The sequence below is a fragment of the Mastomys coucha genome, unplaced genomic scaffold (genome assembly GCF_008632895.1).
Source record: "Mastomys coucha isolate ucsf_1 unplaced genomic scaffold, UCSF_Mcou_1 pScaffold4, whole genome shotgun sequence".
NCBI classification, from domain to species: domain Eukaryota; kingdom Metazoa; phylum Chordata; class Mammalia; order Rodentia; family Muridae; genus Mastomys; species Mastomys coucha.
The window spans coordinates 5,753,543-5,772,255 of record NW_022196910.1 but is presented as its reverse complement, the minus strand read 5'-3'; the positions used below and the strand labels follow the sequence as shown (position 1 = coordinate 5,772,255).

Sequence of the window (18,713 nt, the reverse complement as noted above, 5' to 3'; positions counted from 1 at the left end):
TCCAGGCGGAGGCTGGCAATATGTCCGATGCCTGGGCTAAAGCAGGAGGTAACATTTTCCCCTGCATATCTCTTTCAATTGGCATTTCTCTTACAATGATATACCCTATTCACAAGGTTCAGAAGCAACATAGGTGAACCTTGTAATTCAATTTCCTTCTAAAATATTATGGTGATTAGATTGTAACTTCTGTGTCAGGAAATCAGTGGAGTAAGCACCAGAATTACATGAATATATTGTCAAGGAAGCATGCATTTACTATACAGTGATGTCAGGATCGTGCTTTGTGATGTACTCATGTATGGGACATTTTAGGATGCAGTGACTTATGAGGATGTGCATGTGAACTTCACTGGGGAAGAGTGGGCTTTGCTGGATCCTTCCCAGAAGAATCTCTACAAAGATGTGATGTTGGAGACCTACTTGAACCTCACTGCTATAGGTAACTGTAAATTTTCTTTTGCTTTTCAAAATAAGGGAACAGATGTTTTTAGGTTATTGATGATCTTCTGTTATTTCAATTGAGAACAAGGAAGATTGAGTTGAATAAATCAGGTTCAGTGCTCTGAAAATTCACAGTAAATTGAATTTTCTCTAATTTCTAATACCATATCATTAATTTTCTGGTCTTGTGTTTTAGGCTATAATTGGGAAGACCATCATATTGAAGAACAATGTCAAAGTTCTGGAAGACATGAAAGGTAATTTTCATGTGCATGCTGATACAAATATGCCTCTAAGGAATTTTAATATGTTCCAGAGGTTCTAAGGAAAAGTTAGCATAGAAAATATCAGTCGTTTAAGTGTAGCTTTGATTATAATATTCTCACAAAACCATGTAACTCAATGTCAGTTATCCAATTTGTGCTTGCAAGACATTCCCCTAAGAAAGGAGACAAGGAAATAATGCCTTTAGTGATACCTTTATTTGTTTGTAGCTTCATTAGAGCTATGCTTTGGAATTACCCCAATCTGTATATTCTCATAGAATTTAGATGTTGCACATTGAATATGTATCCAAAACATTCTAATAAGCAAATAGTCCATGATAAAGTTGGTGACACTCATATTTTTTAGTGACACCGTTAAGTTTAATGAGAGGTCAGTTTATGAGAGTCAAGAGGCTAGAGAGATGGCTCAGAGGTTAAGAACATTGACTACTCTTCCGGAGGTCCTGAGTTCAAATCCCAGCACACACATGGTGGCTCATAACCATCTATAATGAGATCTGATGCCCTCTTCTAGTGTGTCTGAAGACAGCTAGACTGTACTTACATATAATAAATGAATCTTTTTGCTGGAGAGAGTGTGGCTGGAGCAAGAAGGGAAAAAATGTTGTCATGGAGAAACCTTAATCCATATACCATATGTCTACAAGGAGCTGAAAGTTAGATGGTATGAATGCAATGTAGAAGCTTCTCATTTATTCTTCTTCTTTTAATGGTTATATCAAGTGTCAAATAGATAAAAACATGTGATACTAGGGATATTGAGAGGAGCAATGTACCTCTTTTCATTCCAGAGCAAATGAGAAGATATATGATATTCTACCTTTGATAGACTTTCTGAATATGATAGAAGTTTGCAATTAATTGGTTTTCTGACTTTATAGGGAACATCTCCAAAGTTACATTGCAGAAAATCTCTATGAGTTCGAGAAATTTGGAAATTCTTCTGTTTGTTCTGATTCACAATGCTCATGTAGTATGATTCACACTACAGGACAAATTATGAATGCCGTCATTGTTTTAATGCTATGAGTTGTTCCATTTTTCTTCAAACATGCAAAATATATCATAGAAATCTCATGAAGAAAAAAGGATGTTATATATGTTAGCCATGTAATAAATGCTCTTACCATCACAGCTGTTTTCAAGGAGGCAAAGCTACCCATAGTGAGGGAGAACACCGTGAACATACAAAATGATAAAAGCTTAAGATCTGATTCTTCTTTATTATTAGACCAAACTGTATTATTAGTTCATATTGACCAAATGATTGATCAGGGTAATGAATGTGGTAGAACTTTCACATATGCCAATTATCATTGCAGGCATGTAAAAAGTCATAGTGGAGAGAAAACCAATGAATGTAATCAATGTGGTAAAGCCTTTGCAACACCTAGTAATCTCCGAAGACATAAAAGAGTACATACTGGAGAAAAACCCTATGAATGTAATCAATGTGGTAAAGCATTTGTGAGACATGGTCATCTCCAAAGACATAAAAGAACACATCCAGGAGAGAAACCCTATGAATGTAATCAATGTGGTAAAGTCTATTCAGAAGAAAGAGCTCTTCAATATCATAAAATTACTCATACTGGAGAGAAACCTCATGAATGTGATCAATGTGGTAAAGTCTATTTAGAAGAAAGAACTCTTCAATATCATAAAAGAACTCATACTGGAGAGAAACCTCATGAATGTAATCAATGTGGTAAAGCGTTTGCAAGACCTAGTAATCTCCAAAAGCATAAAAGAATACATACTGGAGAGAAACCTTATAAATGTAATCAATGCGGTAAGGCCTTTTCATATCCCAGTAATCTCCAATATCATAAAAAAAAACATACTGGAGAGAAACCTTATGAATGTAATCAATGTGGGAAAGGCTTTTCATGTCAGAGAAATCTCCAATATCATAAAAGCATCCATACCGGAGAGAAACCTTATGAATGCAATCACTGTGATAAAGCCTTTGCACGACCTGATCATCTCCAAAGACATAAAAGAACGCATACTGGAAAGAAACCCTATGAATGTAATCAATGTGGTAAAGCCTATTCGGAAGAAAGAACTCTCCAAGATCATAAAAGAATTCATACTGGAGAGAAACGTTATGAATGTAATCAGTGTAGTAAAGCCTTTACATTTCCCAATAGTCTCTACTATCATAGAATAACACACACTGGAGAGAAACCATATGAATGTAATCAATGTGGTAAAACCTTTTCACAAAATTATAAACTCCAAAGACATAAAAGAACCCATATTGGAGAGAAACTATGAATGTAATTATACTTGCTGGTTTTGTGTGTCAACTTGACAGAAGCTGAAGTTATCTCATAGAAGGGAGCTTCAGTTGAGTAAATGCCTTCATGGGATCCAGCTATAAGGCATTTTCTCAATTAGTGATCAAGTGGGGAGAGCACATTGTGGGTGGTGCCATGCTGGGTTGGTTGGGGTTCTATAAGAAAGAATGCTGAGCAAGCCAGGGGAAGCAAGCCAGTAAGTAATATCTCTCCATGGCCTCTGCATCAGCTCCTGCTTCCTGACCTGCTTGAGTTTCAGTCCTGACTTCCTTTCATGATGAACAGCAATGTGAAAGTGTAAGCTGAATAAACCCTTTCCTCCCCATCTTGCTTCTTGGTCATGATGTTTTGTGCAGGAATAGAAACCCTGACTAAGACAGTAATCAAGGTGCTAAAGCCTTTGTGTATCCCACTAGTCTCCAAACATAAAAGATCCCATACTGGAAAGAAACCTCATGAGTGTAATCAGTGTGATAAAGCCTTTGCATATCACAATCATCTCCAAATACATTAATGATCACACAGTGGAAAGAAGTCCTACGATTGTAATGAGTATGGTCAAGCCTTTGCCTGTCATTGTACTCTCCGAATATATATTTGGGGCTGGCTTACAGTTTCAGAGGTTTAGTCCATTTTCATCATAGCAGGAAGCATGGTAGGCATACAGGCAAATATAATGCTAAAGGAGGAAATGAGATTTCTGCATATTGATCTAAAGGCAGCCAAGAAGAAACTGTCTTCCAGGGAGCTAATGGGAGGGTCTCTTCAGCACTGGGTTGAACTTCAAACCCCATCCCCACAGTGACGCACTTCCTCCAACAAAACCACACCTCCTCATAATGCCACTCTCCCACCTAAGCATACTTAAACTACCATATTCCACTGCCTGGTTCCCATATGATTGTTCAAACAAATGTGTGTACGGGGACCATAATTAAACATAGCATAGTGCAAGATACATGAGCTCCAAATTCAAAAGTCCCCATCAGCTATAGCAGTCTCAAAAATGTTAAGAGTCCAAAGTTCAAAGACCCTGGGAGTGTATTTAAGTCCCTATGACCTGTGAAAATCTTCATCATGCAGGAATTTGTACTGCAGAAAAATTTTGAGGAAAAAAAGTTTTTGCACACATCTGTAGTCTTCATCATTATGAAACTGTTCATACTGGAGAGAAATTTTATGAATGTCAGCAAGTGGTAAACCCTATATGATATATGGTGAGAGAGGTCCAAAACAACTCAAACACAGGACACCCTGAGCCAGAAAATTATATAGCTTCCAAAGCTGAAAACCACAATGTCCTGTATCAAGTTACAGCTACATTTTCCCCCCATCACAATTTTTTTTTTCTGTTGTTACTCTATGCCAAATGATACAGACTGTAGGTCTCATGGTCTAGCATGTCATAGCCATTTGTTCTTTTGTGGTTAGGAACAGGCATTATATTTTAAGGAATAACACACAAGTAACAAATATTTTGTATCTATTCCTCTGTTGAGGGACATCTGGGTTCTTTTCAGCATCTGCCTATTATAAATGAGGCTGTTATGAACATTGGAACATGTGTCCTTATTATATGTTGGAGCATCTTTTGGATATATGCCCAGGAGTGGTATAGCTCGGTCCTCAGGTAGTACTATGTCCAATTTTCTGAGGAATCACCAAACTGATTTCCAGAGTAATTGTACTCGCTTGCAATTCCACCAGCAATGAAGGAGTGTTCCTCTTTCTCTATAACCTTGACAGCATCTACTGTCACTGAGTTTTTGATCTTAGCCATTCTGACTGGTATGAGGTGGAATCTCAGGGTTGTTTTTTGGTTTGCATTTCCACAATGACTAAGGATGCTGAGCATTTCTTTAGTTGCTTCTCAGCCATTCGGTATTCCTCAGTTGAGAATTCTTTTTTTAGCTTTGTACCCCATTTTTAATAGGGTTATTTGGTTCTCTGGAGTCTTAACTTATTGAGTTCTTTGTATATATTGGATATTAGCCCTCTATCAGATGTAGGATTGGTAAAGATATTTTTCCAACGTGTTAGTTGCAACATTGCCCTATTGACAGTGTCTTTTGCCTTACAGAAGCTTTGCAATTTTATGAGGTTTGATTTGTCAGTTCTTGATCTTAGAGAATAAGCTATTGGTGTTCTGTTCAGGAAACTTTCCCCTGTGCCCATGTGCTCGAGGCTCTTCCCCACTTTCTTTTCTATTAGTTTCAGTGTATCTGGTTTTATGTGGAGATCCTTGATCCACTTGGACTTGAGCTTTGTACAAGGAGATAGGAATGATTGATATGCATTCTTCTATATGCTAACCACGAGTTGAGCCAGCAACATTGGTTGAAAATTCTGTCTTTTTCCACTGGATGGTTTTAGCTCCTTTGTCAAAGATCAAGTGACCATACGTGTGTGGGTTCATTTCTGGGCCCTCAATTCTAGTCCATTGATCTATCTGCCTCTTTCTGTACCAATACCATGCAATTTTTATCACTATTGCTCTGTAATACAACTTGATGTCAAAGATGGTGATTCCCCCAGAAGTTCTTTTATTGTTGACAATATTTTTCACTATACTGGTTTTTTGTTATTCCAAATGAATTTGCAAATAGGTCTTACTAACTCTATGAAGAATTGAGTTGGAATTTTGATGGAAATTGCATTTAATCTGTAGATTGGTTCTGGCAAGATGGCCATTTTTACTATATTAATCCTGCCAATCCATGAGCATGGGGTATGCACTCACTGATAAGTAGATACTAGCCCAGAAGCTTGAAATACCCAAGATATGATTCACAGACCACATGAAGCTCAAGAAGAAGGAAGACCAAAGTGTGGATTGCCATGGATCAACCCATCCAAGTATGGGGGTCCTGGGGATGTGGGTTATCGAGGCCAGGTGGGTAAGGATTCAGTGGTGACAAACATAAACAAGCACAGAGGCAGTTTGAATCTGAGTGTATTTTGCAGCTCTCAAGCAAGGGTTTTTATGCATAGAGAGGCAGTTATTACAACAGTGAAAAGCTGTGTTCAATGAAGCAATACAATAGGACAAACATTGTAATAATCAATTGGCACAGCAAAATACAAAACCATTCAAGTATTACAATTTCAAAAGATATATCCGACGAAGTAGCCAGATATAACAGATATTATTATGATCCTTTGATACATCAAAATACAAAAGTCATGCTGGGCAGTGGTGGCACACACCTTTAATCCCAGTACTTGGGAGGCAGAGGCAGGTGGATATCTGAGTTCAGTTCAAGGCCAGCCTGGTCTACAGAGTGAGTTCTAGGCAGCCAGGGCTATACAGAGAAACCCTGTCTTGAAAAACCAAAAAATACAAAAATCATCTAAGGCTAGTGGCAAATTTCTAAGACAAGCTAATGAATTTTTATGATCAGTTACTATTTAACCTCTAGTTCCTATTTTGTAGCTCTAAAAAGCATATATTTAAATTGTTTTAATTCTTTCTATTTAAGGCTTTTAAAATCAATATACCAAAACCTACTTCTGATGACACACATGCAGCCATATTAAATATTATTGTTGGGAGAGTTATATTTATCAATACTATCTTATACATAACTTATAAAGTAAAGTACTGGTTTTCCTGGAGATGAGATCATGGTTAGTGACTCCATCTCAAGGAATGGTTTCATACCCATTATTCTTGCTTAAGATCTTGGCCTAGGCTGCACCATCTTGTATATAGGAAAAGGAATAGAAAACATAAAACAGATAAGTTGCCAAGAGAACTACAGCTCAAATATTTTCTCCAGCGAAGAGTTCCACAACTGGTTCCAGGAGGCCTCTGCCTTTTGAGGTCAACCGCCTCAGTCTGGAACTTGTCACACACTTGTCCTACTGGAGGTGGCATGGCAATGGATACTTCAGTCCTTCTAAGAAGGTGGAACAAAATACCCATGGGAGGAGATATAGAGACAAAGTGTGAAGCAGAGACTGAAGGAAAGGCCATCCAGACACTACCACACCTGGGGATCCATCCCATATACAGTTATCAAACCCAGACACTATTGTGGATGCCAACAAGTGCTTGCTGAGAGGAGCCTGATATAGCTGTCTCCTGAGAGGCCCTGCCAGTGCCTGACAGATACATAGGTGGATGCTCTCAGCTAACCATTTGACTGAGCACAGGAGGAGCTAGAGAAAGGATCCAAGAAGCTGAAGAGGTTTGCAGCCCCATAAGAAGAACAACAATATGAACCAACCAGTACCCCCAGAGCTCTCAGGGACTAAACCACCAGACTAGGGGAAATGAGGAAAGGGGATAACATTTGAAATGTAAATAAAATATCTAATTAAAAACACATGAGTAACAAATTATTGTTACAAACAGACATTATGTTTTGGGGAACAAAACTTGAATAAGGAGAGCTGGCAAGATATTGAAAAATACACAGATTCCCTATGACCTGGGACTTAAACTTAGTTTCACCTTATGGAATGGAAGTTGGTAACAAAAAGGCAGTCCTTAGAGCGAGTTTCTTTTGCTTGTTGCCAACATTTGCATAGCATAGTCATCTTTGAATATATGATAGAAGACATATTGAAGAGAAATCTTACAAATATAATCAATATGATAAAATTTTTCCACAACACAGTTATCTATGAATACATAAAAGGACATATGCTGGAGAGAAACGCTATGAATAAGCAATGTGGTAAAGCCTTTGTATATAGCATTAGTCTTAGAAACCATGAGAAAAAGTCATAATGCAGAGAAATCCCATAAACATAGTCAATGTGTTAAAGTCTTGTACTTTTTGGTATCTTTATACAAGAGTAAACTCTTTAGCATGTAATCAATCTGTTAAAGTCTTCCCATATCACAATAGTCTTTAAGGACTTTAAAAAAGTAACCTATGACTACACAGAATTTGGTAAGATCTTAGCCAAAACACTTATATTGCTCAAGATTATTTATTTTAAAAAAAGTGACCAGCCTCAACAAATAAATTCAAACTTTATGATGTCCCTCTATTTTGTTTGCACTTTCAAACACATATGGAGAAAAGCCATATAAAGTCAATTGTAAGAGAACCTTTTCAGATTTCACAAATCTCTTTAGCTTTACGAAATAACTCTTAGAGGTATCAAACTTTATGTTTGTATATTAGTGCTTTTTCTCTTCTTATGATAAAACATAGTCTGTGAGGCAACTTGTGAAAGTGTTTAATTTGGTTTATGGTTTCACAGGGATACGGTTACAATGAAAGTGGAAGCATAGCAAGTGTCTTGCAAGTTGGAGAACTAGCCTGAGGCAGAGATGAGCTTTCTCCTTGCTTATCCAATGCAAAGTGTTCATCCCTGGACCATATACACACAAACAACAGAAATGCACTCAGCATGTTTTATTCATGTGTTTGTACATACTTATTTAAACATATATAAAATGAATTACTTGAAAAAGAAGAATTAGGGAAGGAATGAAGAGAGGACAAGGAATGATGTAATACACAGCTAGAGAGGCACCATACTAGTTAAGAGGTTTTACTAGGTTTTTTATGCTGAGGTTTGTTAGAGAGAAGACAAGTTTCATTTCCAAAAACAACTTGGTAGCTAATCATGTCCACTAACTCCAGTCCCGATGGATCTGATGCTCCCTGTAGCCTTGCAGGTACTTTACACAGACACATGTAGACAGCACATCCATGCATTGTAAAGGAAAAAGTTCTAGTTACATATAAATGCAGACCTATCAGAAATACACCAGACTTCTCAACAGAGACCTTAAAAGCAAGAAGAGCCAGGTCAGATTTCATACAGTCCATAAGAAACACAAATAACAGCTCAGGCTACTATACCCTTCATCAATTATTATAGATGAAGAAACCAACGCATTCTATGACAAAAACAAATTTAAACAATATCTATCTACTAATGCAGCCCTATACAGGGTTCTAGAAGGAAAACTCCAACACAAGAAGGGTACCTACACCAAAGAGAAAACAAGAAATTAGTTATCTCACATACACACACAAAGAAGAGAATCACACACACATGATGCCACATACAACAACAAACATAAGAGGAACCCACAGTCATTTTTCATTAATATCACTCTATATCAATAGATTTAATTCCTCAGTAAAAAGACATCAGCTAACAGACTGGATACTCAAGCAGAATCCAGCATTTTGCTGCATACAAGAAATGCAACCTCAATGACAAATACAAACACTGCCTCAGAGTTGAAAGGCTGGTAAAAATTTTTCCAAGCAATTGGTCTCAAGAAATAAGCAAGAGTTGCCATTCTAATAATCAATAAAATAGACTTTCAACCAAAGGTTATCAAGCAAGATGGGAAAGATACTTCATATTTATCAAAAGAAAAATCTACCAAGAAAAGGTCTTAATTATGAACATCTATGCCCCAAATGCAAAGGCACTCCCATTCACAAAAGAAACTTTACTAAAGCTCAAAACACCCATTGAACCTCACACAAGAGTGGGAGACTTCAACACTTCACTCTCACCAATGGACAGGTCATTGAAACAGAAACTAAACAGAGACATGGTGAAATGAATACAGGTTATAAACCAAATGGATTTAACAAATATATACAGAACATTCTACCCTAAAACAAAAGAATATACCTTCTTGTCAGAACCTCATGTTAACTTCTCCAAAATTCACCATATAATAAGTCACAAAACAAGCCTCAACAGATACAAGAAGATTGAAATAATTCCATGCATCCTAACAGATCACCATGGACTAAGATTAGACTTGAATAGCAACAAAAACAACAGAAAACTCACATACCCACGGAAACTGAACAACTCTCTACTCAATGATAATTTGGTAATGGAAGAAATAAAGAAATAAATTAAAGACTTCCAGGAATTCAATAAAAATGATGATACAGCATACCCAAACTTATGGGACACTATGAAACCAGTGCTAATAGGAAACTCTGTAGCATTAAGTGCCCCTGTAAAGAAATTGGAGAGATTCTACACTAGCAACTTAACAACACACCTGAAAGCCCTATAACATAAAGAAACAAATGCACCCAAGGTGAGTAGATGGCAGAAAAGTCAAACTTAGGACCAAATCAACCAAATAGAAACAAAGAAAATGATACAAACAATCAACCAAACCAAAAGCTGGTTCTTTGAGAAAATCAACAAGATAAATAAATCCTTAGCCAACATAACTAAAGGGCACAGAGACTGTATCCAACTTAAAAAATCAGAAATGAAAAGAGAGACATAACAGAAACTGAAGAAATTAAAAAAAAAACCCATCAGATCTTACCACAAAAACTATACTCAACAAAACTCTAAAATCTAGATTAAATGTATGATTTTCTAGATAGATACAAAGTGCCAAAGTTAAGAGCAGGTAAACTATCTAAAAAGGCCCATATCCCCTAAAGAAATAGTAGCCATTAAAAACATCCCAACCAAACCAAACCAAACCAAACCAAAACAAAAAAACAAAAACCCAGGACCAGATGGCTTTAGTGCAGAATTCTACCAGACCTTCCAAGAAAAGCTAATACCGATACTCATCAAAGTGTTCCATAAAATAGAAACAAGAAGAAACCCTACCTAACTCATTCTATAGAGCCATAATTACTCTGATACATAAACCACACAAAGACCCAACAAAGTAAGAGAACTTCAGACCAATTTTGCTTATGAATATTAATGCAAAAATACTCAATAAAATTCTAGAAAACTAGCTGGGCAGTGGTGGCGAATGCCTTTAATCCCAGCGCTTGGGAGGCAGAGGCAGGAGGATTTCTGTGTTTGAGGCCAGCCTGGTCTACAGAGTGAGTTCCAGGACAGCCAGGGCTACACAGAGAGACCCTGTCTTGAAAAACAACAACAACAACAACAACAACAACAACAAAAAATCTAGGAAACTGAACAAGAACACATCAGAACCATCATTCTGTGCCAAAGTAATTCCACAAATCAAGACCAAGGATAGGGGATTTCTTTAGAACCTCATCTTTGTTGTACACTTATCCTACTCCCATTGGTTGGAAATTCAACTGTTGCAGGATACTCATCATGGCTAATATTGATGTCTTAACTTGTCAAGCAGGATGGGGCTATTCTTCTCCAACATTCCTGTCTTAACTTGCCAACCAGGATGTCAGTTACCCACATACATGTCTCCTAGGGAGATCTTGGGAACTTAAACTTCACTCTACACTTACTTGAAATGGAAGTTTTATTTCAAATAGATGCGGATGCCTCCCTTATGTTTGGGATCACACTAGGGGCAGCTTATAAAAGTAGTGACCATACAAGCTTATACACATGTGCAGGAAGTGCTGCTGGTTGGTTGATTTGGGTCAAAGCTTATTGTGGTGAACTATACAAAGCAGTTCTGTTTTCTTTTGTGATTAGTTTCCAAGAGCAAAGAATTTTAGAGAATATGCAATCAACTTGCATGTAAAAAAGTTTCCTGATGTCAGCAAGCACCTGTTGGCATCCACAATAGTGTCTTGGTTTGATAACTCTATATGGGATGGACCTCCAGGTGGGGCGGTATCTAGATGGCCTTTCCTTCAGTTTCTGATCCATACTTTTTCTCTGTACCTCCTCCCATGGTTATTTTGTTCCCCCTTCTAAGAAAGACACTGTCTGCTGAGAAGTTTTGCCAGTGCCTGACAAATACAGAGGTGGATGCTCTCAGCCAACCATTGGACTGAGCACAGGGTCCCCAATGGAGGAATTAGAGAAAGGACCCAAGGAGCTGAAGGGGTTTGTGGCCCCATAGGAGGAACAACAATTTGAACCAACCAGTACCCCCAGAGCTCCCAGGAACTAAACCATCAACCAAAAAGTGCACATGGAGAGACCCATGACTCCAGCTGTATATGTAGTAGAGGATGACCTTGTAGGGCTTCAGTGGTAGAAGCCCTTGGTCCTGTGATTGCTCAATGCCCCAGTGTAGGGGAATGCCAGGACAGGGAGTGGGGAATGGGTGGGTTGGTGAGGAAGGTGGATAACATTTGAAATGTAAATAAAGAAAATATCTAAGAAAAAAAAAAAGAAAGTTCCCTCATAATATTAGTAACTGAACAAAATGGCAGGCTAGCCATGTAAGAGTTACTTAGGTTTAACATTTTACCTAGGCTTTAACATTCCATCTAGTCCTTCAACTTTACCTAGTCCTTAACAGTTTGCATGTGTCCTCTGATTTCCATATGTATGACATTGCTATCAAAGGAAATAAAAAATATATGAACATGATAAGCATTCTGAATGGAGTTATTCTCAAGGGCATCTGCAGCTGATTATTTGGGTTATCATGAAGCAATCCTGGGGACAATTGTTTTTAGCTACAATTCAAGTTGAAGACTTTTCCTCCCTTTGGGAGATTTAATATTGTCCCTTGTCAGTGATCTCACTTTTGCAAAGGAAGAAAATTTCATTTCTGTTTAGGATTCCATTTAAGGGCAGTTAGTTCATTTCTATTGCCCTGTGTGTTACAGTTCTTTTTTTTTTTTTTTTTTTTTTTTTTTTTTTTTGTCTTAATTTGGGTTTTATTGCTGTGAAAAGGTACCATGACCAAGGCGACTCTTATAAAGGACATTTAATTGGGGGTAGTCTACAGATTCACAGGTTCAGTCTATTATCATCAAGGTGGAAGAACAGTGTCCAAGCAGGCATGGTGCTGGAGGAGATGAGAGTTCTACATCTTGATCAGAAGGCAGCCAGGAGACTCCTCTGCCCCGGGGCGAGCTTAAGCACAGGATCTCAGAGTCCACCTCCACCATGACATACTTTCTCAAAGGCCACATCTATTCCAGAAAGGGCATACTTCCTAATACCGCCACTTGCCATGGGCCAAGTATATTTAAACCATCACACTTTTCAAAATCACTATAAAGGCTTTACCACATTGCTTATATTCATAGGGCTACGCTTTAGTATGTGTTCTTTATGTAGTTGGAGATGACTTGATTGTGAACAGGCTTTACCATATTGTCTACATTTGTAAGGTTTCTCTCCAGTATGAATTCTTTCATGTTTTCAAAGTTGACCATGAGAGGCAAAGGATTTACTACTACATTGCTTTTATTCATGGTTTCTCTCCAGTATGTACTCTTTTATGCACTTGAAGATCACGATGGTATGCAAAAGCTTTACCACATTCATTACATTTGTAAGGTTTCTCTCCAGTATGAATTCTTTCATGTTTTTGAAGTTGACCATGTGAGGCAAAGGATTTACTACACTGCTTGTATTCATAGGGTTTCTCTCCAGTATGTGTTTTTTATGTACTTGGAAATAGCTTTCATATGCAAAGGCTTTACCACATTGATCACATTTGTAAGGTTTCTCTCCAGTATGTATTCTTTTATGTACATGAAGGTGATACCGATGTGCAAAGGCTTTACCACACTGATCACATTCATAGGGTTTCTTTCCAGTATGTGTGCTTTTATGTACTTGAAGATGACACCCATGTGCAAAGGTTTTACCACACTGATCACATTCACAGGGTTTCTCTCCAGTATGTGTTCTTTTATGTACTTGGAGAGTACCTTGTAATGCAAAAGCCTTACCACATTGCTCACATTTGTAAGGTTTCTCTTCACTATGTGTTATTATATGCACTTTGAGATGAGCCTGTTGTGCAAAGTATTTATCACACTGACTGCATTTGTAGGGTTTCTCTCCAGTATGACTTCTTCCATGCCTCCCATGTCTTCTGGAACTTTGACAATGTTCTTCAGTAGTATGGTTTTCCCAACTGTAGTCTACAGCATTGAGGTTCCCACATCTTTGTAGAGACTCTACTGGGAAGGATTCAGCAAAGTCCATTATTCTCGAGTGAAATTCACATGCACATCATCATAGTCAATGCATCCATCTCGTAACTTCGGAGCTTGCCTGAGCACGCTCCACAGCATCCAGGGGCAGGACACAGAGGACAGCACACTGGTCCATTCAAGCCTGTTTGGCTACCTACAGTTCTTGAAGACATTGTCTGTTCTGAATCTTCTCTTCATACTGAGGTCTCAATAAGGTAACACATTCTCACCTGTATAAAGAAATATATCATTTCCCTGGCCTAAGGTAATGGAGTAAGTTTGTTTCTATGTCTTTAGTCATAATCCTTCTGCTTTTTGGATTATCTTCATGTTAAGTTTACTGTTGAAAATCAAATCTCAAGGCAAAGTTAGTTAACTGACAGTGTTAAGGTTCATTTCCTTGAGATGCTTGGAATAGATTAAGTAATGAAAGTCAAATCAACCCTAAGCCCTCCATAGTTGGGAATGGTTAAGCATAGTATTTATAGTAATTTGACTAAAGAATAGCCCTTGTAGGCCAATATATTTAAATGCTTTGTCATCATACAGTGGCAGTATTTGAAAAAATTAGAAGGGTAAGGAATTTTGGAATTGCTGGAGAAACTATGTCACTAGGGACAAGCTACAGAATTTTAAATCCCAATATCAGGCCCAGTTCCCCCCTCCCCTCTCTCTCCCATATAGTTCAAGTTATAGATCTCTCAGCTTCTTATTAAGCACTATGTCTGCCTGAATGACACCATGCTTCCCACCATGATTATAATGAACTATCTTCTGAAACTGTAACCAAACTCCAAATTAAATGCTTTCTTTTAAGAGTTGTCTTGATCATAGTGTTACTTCATGGCAATAGAACAGTGACTAAGACACTATTTTAGTGTGTGTGTGTATGTGTGTGTGTGTGTGTGTGTGTGTGTGTGTGTGTTGTGGGTATGTTCAAATTTTAATCAGGGATAATACTGAAATTTACATGTGCAGTATTCCAAGTGGTAGTGTAAGCTTTGCTATGAAGAACTATGAGAGGCAGCTATCCAAAGAGAAGAAGTAGCACATTTGCATCTTGTTTTCCACAAGTTCTATTAGGAGAAAGCAAGGGATCAGGGGAGGAAGAGAGAGAGAGAGAGATTGTATTAATTTGGATTTGAAGTTTTTATTTTTCTCCCTAAGAAAATGGAGAGATATTATTTAATTAATTGTTATCAGCAACATTGAAAGAGAATTTCAAAGGAGTAGAGAAATAGCTTAGTGATTAAGAGCACCAGCTGTTTTTTTCAGAGGTCCCAGGTTTGATTCCCAGTACCTATAGGAATAACAACCATGTGCAGCTCTAGTTCCATGGAAACTCACTTTTCTAGCCCCAGCAAACATCAGTCATGCATATGATACATAGACATACATGCATGCAAAACAACCTTAGACATAGAATAAAATGAAAAAAGTTAACCAATCCTTTCTCTGCAAAGTTGATTTGATAAGGCTATTTTTACACATGAATAAGTGGAATGAAATTAGAATGGAAGTTAGTACAATGGTGGTAGGAGGAAGGTGAATATGTGGCTATTTATGTCTTTGAAAATTTTTGTTAGAGGGTGGTGAAGGTGTTTGGAAAACTGGGCTATAAATGGCATTGGGTGCTGAGATATCCAGGGTCTGTTCTTGTCAAAAAATGGAGTCATGGTGCAGGAATCACTGTGTGCTAATGTTGTGGGGTTTAATGTATGCACGTTACAGACACAAACTGATAGGCCTGGAGCTTCTGTGACATGTAGCTTTAAACTACCAACTGCCTCATGTAGGTATTGGGACCTGAACTCTGGTCCTCTGAAAGAGCAGTGTTTGCATTTACTCAGTAAGCCATTTCTTTAGCCCCATTGGCTATTTTTTTTTCTGCCTCCCAGAATTACTTGTCCAAGATATAACTATAAGGATGGACTGAGTTCTATCACATCAATCATCAATCAAGAAAATCCCCACAGATTAGCCTAAAGCTCAATCTTATGGATGTATTTTATCAAGTGATATCCTCTTTTCCCAATTTTACTTAGGTCTAACAAGTTTGAAAAAAAAACACTAACCACCAGTAACTGTAGTACACATACCCTACACATATGAATAAGTGAGCTTATACAAGTTGGCATTCAATTTTTAATTGAATTGTTGATCAAATGACACCAAATGTATGTTAAAATTTGTTTGACACTGGAAATGAATTCCCAAATATTCTTTTAAAAATATTTCATTTATTTATTCATTTTACATCCCAGTATTAGCTCCCCTCTCCTCCCAGTAGCCCCATACACAGGATCTCACTCCCCTTCTTCTTTGGGAAGAGGTAGCCCTGTCTAAGTATCACCCCCCTTCCCATTGCCAGTACATCAGGTCACTCCTACAAGAGTAGGCACATCCTTGCCCATGGAGGACATACAAGGCAGTCCATTTACCAGACCAGGATCCACAGCCAGGCAGGCAAAATAAAAACAGGGAAAGCCCCTGTTCCTAGTGTTGGGAACAAGCTGTTCATCTGCTACATAAATGCAGGGCGGGGGGAGGTATGTCCAGCCCGTGCTTGCTCTTTAGTTGGTGATTCAGTCTCTGTGAGCCCCCAAGGGTCCAGTTTAGTCAACTCTGTTGGTCTTCCTGTAGAGTTCCTGTCCCCTTTGGTTCCCTAAATTCTTCCCCCAACTCTTCCGTAGGATGTCCTGAGCTCTATATGTTTAGCTGTGGGTCTCTGCATCTCTTTCCATTGGCTGCTGGGTGGAGCCGCTCTGAGGAAAGTTATGCAAGCAGATGGGTCTCAATCTGAGGCAGTCATTGGTTGACTATTCCCTCTGTTTCTGCCTTATCTTCCTACACATTTTGTAGGCAGGACACATTTTGGCTTGAAGAATTTTTTGGGTGGGTTGTTGTCATTGTCACTTCTTGTCTAGCTACAGGAAGTAGCCACTTCCAGATCTATATCCTCCACTGCTGGGAGTCTCAGACAGAATCACCTCAATAAACCCCCTTGGGACCTACTCCTATCCCAGGTCTCTGGCACATCCTAGAGATTGCCCACCCCCCACCTCCCACTGCTGATTTCCCTTCTCTCTTTGCTGATATTCCTACATCTGATCCCAACTGCTCCACTCTTTTCCAAATCCCCATTCGCACCCAGTTCCTTCTTTCCAACCACCTCCAACATCTACATTGTTCTCCCTTCTGAGAAAGATTTAGACATATTCCCATGGGTCCTTCTTGTTATTTAGCTTCTTTGGATCTATTGATTATAACATGGTTATTCTGGACCTTATGGCTAATAGCCACTTATTAGTGAGTACATGCATGCATGTCCTTTCGGGTCTGAGTTGCTGGATGATCTTTTCTAGTTCTATCCATTGGCCTGTGAAATTCATGCCGACCTTGTTTTTAATGGCCGAACAGTATTCCATTGTGTAAATGAACCACATTTTCCGTATCCACTCTTTAGTTGAGAGACATTTGGATTTTTCCAGTTTTTGGCTATAATGAATAAAGCTGCTATGAATATAGATGAGAAAGCATCCTTGTGGGATAGGGAGCATCTTTTGGGTATATGTTCAGGAGTGATATGGCTGGGTCCTGAGGAAGTACTATTCCCAATCTTCTGAGAAACCACCAAACTGATTTCCAGAGTGCTTGTACATGTTTTCATTCTCACCAGCAGTGGAGAAGTGGATTCCCACAGTCTATATTCTCAAAAGCATGTGCTGTCCCTTGAGCTTTTGGTCTTAGCCAGTCTGATGACTATAAAGTCTTTGGTTTGCATTTCTCCCAGTGAATAAGGAAGTGGAACATTTCTTTAGGTGCTTCCTGACAATTTGAGATTCCTGTGTTGAGAATTCTGTTTAGCTCTGTACACTTTTAATGGATTATTTGGTTTCTTGGTGCCTAACTTCTCGGGTTCTTTATATATTTTTGATACTAGTCTTCTGTCAGATGTAAAATTAGAAGTTTCCCCCCCTATCTTTAGTCTGCTGTTTCATCCTAATAACAATGTCCTTTGACTTAGTGGAGCTTTTCAGTTTCATGAGGTCCCATTTATTAATTGTTGATCTTGATACCTGAGCCACTGGTGTTCTGTTCAGGAAGTTGCCTCCTGTACTGAAGAGTTCAAGAGTGTACTCACTTTTTGTTTGTTCTATTAGGTTGATTGTATGTAGTTTTCCATTGAGGCCTTTGGTCCATTTGGATTTGAGTTTGTGTAGGATGATAAATATGGATCTATTTGAATTCTTTTACATACAGACATCCAGTTAGACCAGCACTGTTTCTTGAAGATGATTTCTCTTTTCCTTTGTATGTTTTTTGGCTTCTTTGTAAAAAATCAAGTGTCCATAAGTGTGTGGGTTTATTTCTAGGCCTTTCTTTTGATTCAATTTATAACCTGTCTGTTGCTATACCAGTACCAAGCAGCTTTTATTACCATTTCTCTGCAGTACAGTTTGAGGTCAGGGACAGTAATACCTCCAGAAGATCTCTTATTGTTCAGGACTGTCTTATCTGTCCTGGGCTTTTGTTTCTTCATATAAAGTTGAAAATTGTTCTTTCAAGATCTGTAAGGAATTATGTTAAGATTTTGGTGGGATTGCATTGAATGTGTAGATTGCTTTTGGTAAGATGGCCATTTTCACTCTGTTAATCCTACTGATCCATGAGCATAGGAGATCTTTCCATCTTCTGATATCTTCCCCAATGTCTTGAAGTTCTTGTCATTCCAGCCTTTCAGTTGTGTGGTTAGGGTTACATCAAGATATATTTTTTATTTGTGGCTATTATGAAGGTATTGCATGCACAGAGGGCTACTGATTTCTTTGGGTTAATTCTCTATCCAGCTATTTTTAAATTCTTTTTTTTTT

General features: G+C 38.2%; 1 protein-coding gene and 1 pseudogene across 1 annotated transcript; one reads left to right on the top strand and one right to left on the bottom strand.

Annotated features, from left to right (window-relative positions):
• The first annotated feature begins 408 nt into the window (after window positions 1-408).
• Window positions 409-3,548, top strand: LOC116076299 (zinc finger protein 431-like). The gene is made up of 4 exons (XM_031350015.1): window positions 409-442; window positions 641-701; window positions 2,054-2,979; window positions 3,460-3,548. The coding sequence occupies exons 1-4, from the start codon at window positions 409-411 to the stop codon at window positions 3,546-3,548; spliced, it is 1,110 nt and encodes a 369-aa protein (XP_031205875.1).
• A 9,818-nt stretch (window positions 3,549-13,366) lies between these two features.
• On the bottom strand, window positions 13,367-13,978 carry LOC116076508 (annotated as a pseudogene).
• Between the last annotated feature and the right edge of the window lie 4,735 nt (window positions 13,979-18,713).

What these genes read in the sequence shown, in the direction of transcription:
- LOC116076299 (XM_031350015.1), top strand. Translation starts at nt 409, where the DNA reads ATGTTGGAGACCTACTTGAACCTCACTGCTATAG. An exon ending in AGTTCTGGAAGACATGAAAG is followed by an intron (nt 702 to 2,053) that starts GTAATTTTCATG and finishes TTATCATTGCAG; the next exon opens with GCATGTAAAAAGTCATAGTG. An exon ending in AAATTATAAACTCCAAAGAC is followed by an intron (nt 2,980 to 3,459) that starts ATAAAAGAACCC and finishes TAGTCTCCAAAC; the next exon opens with ATAAAAGATCCCATACTGGA.